General features: G+C 43.9%; 1 protein-coding gene across 1 annotated transcript in view; it reads right to left on the reverse strand.

Annotated features, from left to right (window-relative positions):
• The window catches only part of CTDSPL2 (CTD small phosphatase like 2), a 14,275-nt gene extending 8,608 nt beyond the window's left edge, over positions 1–5,667 (reverse strand). Inside the window, exons 1-4 of the mRNA XM_057381334.1 lie at positions 5,463–5,667; positions 2,043–2,181; positions 650–799; positions 1–207 (exon numbers count right to left, since the gene is read on the reverse strand). Coding sequence (XP_057237317.1) covers positions 1–207; positions 650–799; positions 2,043–2,181; positions 5,463–5,654 — 688 coding nt within the window. The 5' untranslated portion in view covers positions 5,655–5,667. The remainder of the gene's footprint in view (positions 208–649; positions 800–2,042; positions 2,182–5,462) is intronic.
• Between the last annotated feature and the right edge of the window lie 1,804 nt (positions 5,668–7,471).

Below are 7,471 nucleotides of genomic sequence, written 5' to 3' on the forward strand. Positions count from 1 at the left end.
GCGGGGGCAGGTCGCGGTCCCCCGGCTCCTCGGTGTCCCCCAGGCCGTTGTTGACCGCCCTGACCTGCACAGCCGGGCTGGGGAAGGCGGCGCCGTTGGTGGAGGTGGCCGTGCTCGTGGTGATCTCGTCCACCTGCTCCATGTCCAGCTGCTTCACGATTTCCTCAGCCTCMACAGCCTGGCCTGGAGAGTCGGAGCCTGATGTTCCTGAGGGACATTTCCAAACACTCGTTACCTTTAGGCTGAATTCCCTGTCACAGCACTCACACTCATGATTAACCACACACACATAAAGTCCCTGAGTAATTGAAGATATCTGCAATGATTCATGCCACAAAAATAAGAACCAAACTGAAGACCGTGACAAATTAATTTAAAATGTGTTTGGGACAAGGAATGTAATCTCTTTTTTCCTTCTCCTTATATTTATTTCACTGAAAGGTGCATAACTAAATACCCTTCCGGAGCTTGTAAGCTTATTGCTTCTTTCATTAACTATCAACCCATCTAAGAACTAAGGAGCCCTTTATCTGGCAGCAGTAATTTCTGGTCTGTAAACCAGAAGGAAAAGGGTACTACCACTCAAAGTATCTGTTTCATACAAATCACTCTCAGCTTTAAGAATACTGTCTTTTTGAATAATACACACCGTTTTTATTTGCTGGTGAAAAAAAATTGAAAACAGGAGAAAAGATGGTTCCCAGTAACGTTGTTCGTGGGGGACTGCCTGTGGTAGGGTTATCTTCCAATTTTCCATTTTGCTTTACGTGTTGGTTTGTCGTCTCGTAACTTCCAGCTTCTGGAAAAGAGAAAATAGGAGTTTAAACACCACCAGCTGGGTTTCAGTTGTATCTTCTTTACTGTCAGCATTTGCACTCTAGAGTGAACTCTTGCTCATGGCTCAGCTGGGGTCCMTGGGAGTCAGCAACTTTCTACCCGCATAAATCCAAAATGTCTATTTTCAACAGCACCTGAAGCTTCACTCTCCAGATGAGGCAGCACTCCTTGCTCACATAAATAGCAGAGGTGTAAATGCTGCTGGGGAGTTTGGTGGGAGGCAGCCCGGAGCCACCGTGTCCCTGGCAGAGCACGGCACTGTCAGTGCCAGGACTCCACTAGAGGGAGGCACGAGAAAAGGTCAGGATTCCCTGGCTGAGCCTCCGGGCTGCTCCAGAGCCCATCRTTTGTTACTTCACACACTCACACAKGCACAAACACAGCTTCGGAGGGAAAGAACTGTTATCACAGATAACAAAGGACAGAATGAAATAAATATCCATGTTACAGATCTGACACGTTAACAGTTTCCTTAGAAGAGAAGTTTAAAACCCAGGTTTTTAATGTCAGATTTGGAATTGCAGATGATGTTTTAAGTATCACTGTCAAATTTATTTTGTCATTCAGGAGGAGAATTTTCACAGGAAACAGGTTATCTCCACCCTTAGAGAGATACAAAACTCACCCGGAAAAGGCTCTGAGCAGCCTGATCTAACTCCAGAGGCAGATCTTATTCCAAGCTGGATCCACACTGCTTGGAGAGGGGCAGGGCAACTGCTCCATGTGACCTTTGAGAGGTCCTTTCCAATCCAAAGTGTCCTACAATTCTAACAGAATCCTGCCTTTGTGTTTGACAAGTGCTTTCAGCATCTAAGGACACCTGGTTACTTCCACAAAGGTCAAGAGGTGGGAGATCACATTTCACTTTTATTAGTGAGAAAACAGGAGAAGAGCTAAATCAAATTATGATGGGATTTTTAGAATAATAATTTAAAACAAAAAAAAAAAAAAAAAAAGTTAAATTAGTTCCAAAATAGCTGTGGCTGACCCAAACTGCTCTCACAGAGATACACTGGATGTGTCTGGGGTGTGACTGAAGTGCTGCTCACACTCCTGAAGTCCTGTTTTGCCATGATTAGCTCAGCCCTGCTCTGTGAGAACCCCMAATAACCTCCCCCACTGCAGAATTGCCCTGGATCAGTGCACAGCTGGGAGATTACAGAGCTCCCACTGCGCAGCAGTGCACAATGTGGGGATTTACCAACCTCCATTCATCTGACTTTTCCGCCGCACTCGTGAGGGCTGTTTGTTGGGCTTCTCTCCTGTCTGAGGTGTGGATGTGATCAAGTTGTTATCGATATCCCGGTCAATCCGACTCCTTTTGGTGGGATTTTCTCTTTCTTCCTTAAAATAGAAAAGAGGGAAAGAAGAAACATACTGAACAGTGCCTCTTTTGCCATGGAACAGACCAGAGAAGGTTATCTCCTGGAGAAAGTTCACCGAAGATYCCTTTCCTGCTCCACTTCCAGATGCAGAACATGCAACATGTGTCTGGACAGCTGGGATTTTACATGAGTTTAAACTAAATCAAAGTATAGGGAAAGAAAACTGTGCATGGAGCTGCTGTAGTAGAAAAATCATCTTTACAGCCAATATRTAAATATTTCAGTGCTGCAGAGGATGGGAAATGTAGAGACAAAGAAACTAAAATTACCTGAAACTTGACTTCTCTGCCTGTTAAATAAACTGCCCAACAACATCAAATGTGACAAATCCACATCAGACAGTAYAGGGCAAAACTGTGCTCTGAAAAATCCAAGGATTCTCCTCACCTGGAAGTAAGTGACTGCTCTTTGCTGGAGCACTCATGGGAATGAGACAGAACCAAACAGTTTTGCACATTTTCTGCGCATGGCTCTACGTGCAGGCACATGTTTCTGACAGATTTCTTCCCCTTTTCCCCCAAAAACACCTACTACAACTCAATAAAATGTAAATCTGAAATCCAAAGCATGATCATCAAGAGTAGCCTGAAATGTGTGAGACAAAGCAAAATCAATCCAATTAAATAAAAAAATAAACAAGGCCACAGACTATATCAAAGTTAATTAAAATTTTAATTTCAGAATTACAATATTACCTTGCTGGAGCAGCAGTTTCACATCTTTAAAAAGAAAAGAGAAAAACAGTTTGTGTGCTCTAAAGAAACAGTAAATAGAAAATTTACTAAATTTAGAAAAATTAATCTAAAGCCCCTGCTCTAACAGCAGCTAAAGGAAAAACAAGCATGGGGAGGTATCGCCAGTCACAGCAGAAGACAGGAGAACACCACTGATCCCCAAAACCTCCTGCTTGACCAACAACCYTGGTGAAAACAAACTGTTTACTAACACCTAGAATTAGTAATATTGTATAGACCATAATCCATATATCGAGAGAAAACAGATAAAACTGATTGACACTAAGGACACTCATTTCCAGGTTGTTTTGGAGAAAACCACCAGAAAAATTCATTAACTTGGAAAAGCTATCCCTTGGCCTCCATAAATAAGGAGGAGAATGAGTGTAGAGACACAACAAAAATTCCAGTGAAATCAGGAAAACTTGCTGATGGAATCAGAGGCAGGAAGACACCACAGCCCCTGGAGATCCCTCTGATCCTGCAGAAGAGGATCCAGCTTGGCAGGAAGCGCACGCTGCTGTGCTCATGGTGTCTCAAGGAAGGGAATTCAGGTGAAATGGGATGAAATGTCACTGGGCTGCTTGGCTTATCCATRGAAAATGTTGCTGCAGAGATGTAGAACTCAATATCCCCATTGAATGTGTTTATAGAGCAATCTGTTGGGATTATGTCACTCCCCTCTCACCTGTGACATCACACCTGTGCAATGAGGCACATGGCAATGCCACAGGGACATRAACATTTATCTGCTTTTAGGTGTTTCCAGAGGCCAGGGATGTGCTAAGGACTGGCCTGACCTGAGACTGTGAGAAACAACATATATTTGAAGCCAGGACCAGACAAATGACCTGTGCCTATGATGGAAATTGCATAGACACACGTTATGAGGATGTTGGCTGCCATAAATCCACAGCTCCCTAGTGCTGACTGAGASTTTCCCTCCCCATGGCCAAACTCCGGGGTGCCCAGAGTGATGCTGTTGCCATGGCAGCCCCAGGATGACTGGGAAGGCAGTGGGCTCTGGAAGCCAGCCCAGCAGAGTCACTGGCATGCGATGCTCGGGCACTGGAACCACGCCAAGTCCTGCCACAGGCACAGGAGAGACACAAGGGAACAGCACAGACATCAGGGCATTTCATAGCAACAGACCCGACAAGAAAAAAGAGAATGGAAAGTAATCCCAAGATCTGGGAGAGGAAGAGGAGACGGGAAAGAAAGAAGTTCACAAAACCTTAAAGAGACATGGAAAAGGAAAACCAGATATATTTTTCTTATCTAAAAATTCCAAGGAAAGATGTTTTGCCTAGATTTGAGTGTTCTGGTGCAGAGGTTTTGCAACCAAAACTTTGCACTCCTGAGATCCAATACAGATGCTGATTGTACAATGATCGATTATCACAGTTCAACGAAAAACAAACTGGAAGCAGACTGAGCTATTAATTTTTGCTGAGGTATTTCTTTGTTAGTACTTCACTGTTTCTAGGACAGGTTGTTGTGGTTTAACCTGTCATAAAATACTCAATTTCACTATATTTCTAACAATTCAAGAATATACTGTTACATTAATTAAAATTAGTACAAACCTCAGAAAACACTTCTGAATTTATATCAATTTTTATTTATCATGTAGCTGATCTGGAGTACATTGCATTAGTTATGACTTCTTGGCTACTCTTCTTTCAAATCTGCAGTTACACGATGTCAGTATCTGAACTGCTGGGACAGAATGATGTGGGGTTTTTAACAGGCCTCCATTTAGAGAAAAAAACACTTTTTTTAAGCAGTTGCAAGTTTACATTCAGCCTATCAAGGTTTTATATATCTATATCTATATATATATATGTATATATATATTTTTCACACTCAAATGTCCATGCAACACATGCAACAGGTGTTCACATGTGCAGATCAATAAAGCTAAGCTTGCTGGCTGGACCAAGACGTGAGATTTTGTGGTTTTCTACAAGAAGATCTGGATGTGATGCTCCAAGCAGGGAGTTCACCCAGTGTTCACTGTTCAAGCGTTCACYGCAGGAATCACTGAGCAGCTGCACCAATTCCCTGGCACTTGGATTTGTGAGGTTTGACCTTCATTGCTTAAATGACTCCTGAACAATTTTGAATAAAAATGCTAGAAATAGTCAACAAATTTATGATTACAGACTGGCTTTTCTAGGTTGTCAGTACCAGTAATTTCTCAAATCTGGATTCAAGGAATCCTTAAARTAGAAATTAAGAATGTACTGAATTTATTTAACATTTTCACAAATAAAACCAGACAATAAATCCTGTGATTTATTGGACTGTTAAATATGCCTGCAATTGATTACTAAAGGATTTAAAAGTCTGCTTTACCTGACACAACTCACAGGCACTTGTTGCCTTCCAATTCTTTACATTTTGCTTCTACCACATGACTAATTCTTCACAGAACTGGTTTTCAATCAAATTTAAAGTGATTATGACTCAATTAAAAGCAAAGTAGGGGCCCACACCGGCGTACCTTGGGTGTGCTTCCTTTGATGAACTTTTTGATTGAAGACAAGAGGCCTGTCTCATTTTTGGGTGGTTTTCCCCCGCCGCCAGGTAAGGGCTCCTCCACCTCCGAGTGTTTCCGCTTGGCCCGCAGCGCCCGCTGCGTGTGGAGCTGGTTGGACTGCTGGGAAGCTTTCCGTGTCCTCAGCCTCATCTTCATGGGTACCACATGGAAAGCTATAAAAGGAAAAACCAGGAATACTCTCTCATTGAGGAAACGGATTAAGCTGCAGCTCCCGAATCCAAGGAATTATGTAACACTGGTGGTGCTGCTCCCCTCCCAGCGCACAGCTTCGCTTACAGCACACGGGAGCTATTTCAGTGAGAGCACTGCACTGCCAGAGGAACAAATGGATTTAATCTGGCCATGGATACAGCACCCAGCACATCAATGAGGTCTGGCMTAACCCTCCCACCCACGTGGTGGGGACCAAAAGCCTACCTGCCCAGAATGACAGAACTATTCAGGGTGCAAAGGACCTCTCAGGTCATCGAATCCAACCTGTGAACAATCACACCTTGTCAACCAGGAGGGCGTCAACTACCTCAATGAAAGGATTGATTGCAGGGTGCCTGCTGTCTCCAGCCCCAAATGATTGGACTCTGTGACCCAGGAAGTCCTTTCCTCTCTGTGTTCCTCAAARTATTTCATGGCAAGTCTCCACATTAAATGTGAGATGAGGCATAAATCTAAATTCCAGTCAAGTGTTCACAAAAGGAATCCCGAGCCTGTGCACTCAGTGTAGGTGAGGACAGAGCAGCTCTGAAACAGAACCCGAACTGAGCTTCAGTACAGCTGAGTTTGGGAATCACATCAGACCTCGGGAACACTCATGCAAGGGCAGTATCAAAGCAGAGTAAAAGGCAATTCCAGCGAACACATCCCATTTATCTYCAGCCTCCAAGTGGGCTGCTGGGATTGTCACACCTGAGCCTCAATGCCACTGTTCTCCGGGCTGGGGACATGCCTTCTGCAACTGCCTGGAGCCCAGAGCTGGGCTAGTTTGGAGAGAACCCCTCATGCTTAAATTATGATGGATCAGGAGCAGAAAAATGAAGCAGCAAGAAATCCATCTGAGGTGCAACGGACAGAAATACTGGTGAGAAAGTAATTTGCCTTTCCTAGCTGAAATCATGACAAAAAATAGGTTTTAAAAGAAAATTGTATGCTTATCACGACAGGAATCAGTGCCTGCCTTTCTGGAGTCCATTTAGTGCAGATCTGATTGCTGCATAGACAGAATAAATATAGCATTTAACATATAAGTTGCCTTTCTGGAGTCCATTTAATGTGGATCTGATTGCTGCAGAGACAGAATAAACAATCYACGACATTTAACATGTAAGTAATGTCACAACAGGTATATTGTTTAGGAAAAGGAAACGGTGGCACTAGTATGAGTCACAGACAGAGAAATACTGATAATATTTTTGAAAACCAGTTGGAAACCTGTTATACAGCTGTGCTTGTTCCCAGGTAAACCTCAATCTCACACCAAGGTGTTGCAGCTAACAAGGAATGACCCAAGTACTGACACTGCTGTCAGACTTAGCAAGGAAAGTACTCTGTGCGTATTGCCAAGGGTGAAACTTGATGTTACACAAAATTACTACATGGAATATTCACTGTAACTGCCAGCAAACACGGGGGGTCATTTTCCACAGGTTCACACTCAGCATTTTCCATCAGTGGTCAGTACAGCAACACCAGGCAGTTCAGTCCAACCATCCCCAGCACTGCAAGGCCACMATAACATGTCCCCAGGTGCCACATCCACACAGCAATTGAATCTCTCCAGCAATAGGGACTCCARCAGTGCCCTGGGCAGCTGTGCCACAACTGGACAGCCCTTCCCATGAAGAAATTTTCTTTAATAAGCAACCTAAACCTCCCCTGGCCCAGCTTGAGGCCATTCCCTCTCAACCTGTCCATGTTCCCTGGAAGAAGAGGCCGACCCCCGCAGTGACCCGCTCCTG

Source organism: Malurus melanocephalus, unplaced genomic scaffold (assembly GCF_030028575.1).
Source record: "Malurus melanocephalus ecotype Western Australia unplaced genomic scaffold, MMel_1.1 scaffold_505, whole genome shotgun sequence".
Taxonomy (NCBI): domain Eukaryota; kingdom Metazoa; phylum Chordata; class Aves; order Passeriformes; family Maluridae; genus Malurus; species Malurus melanocephalus.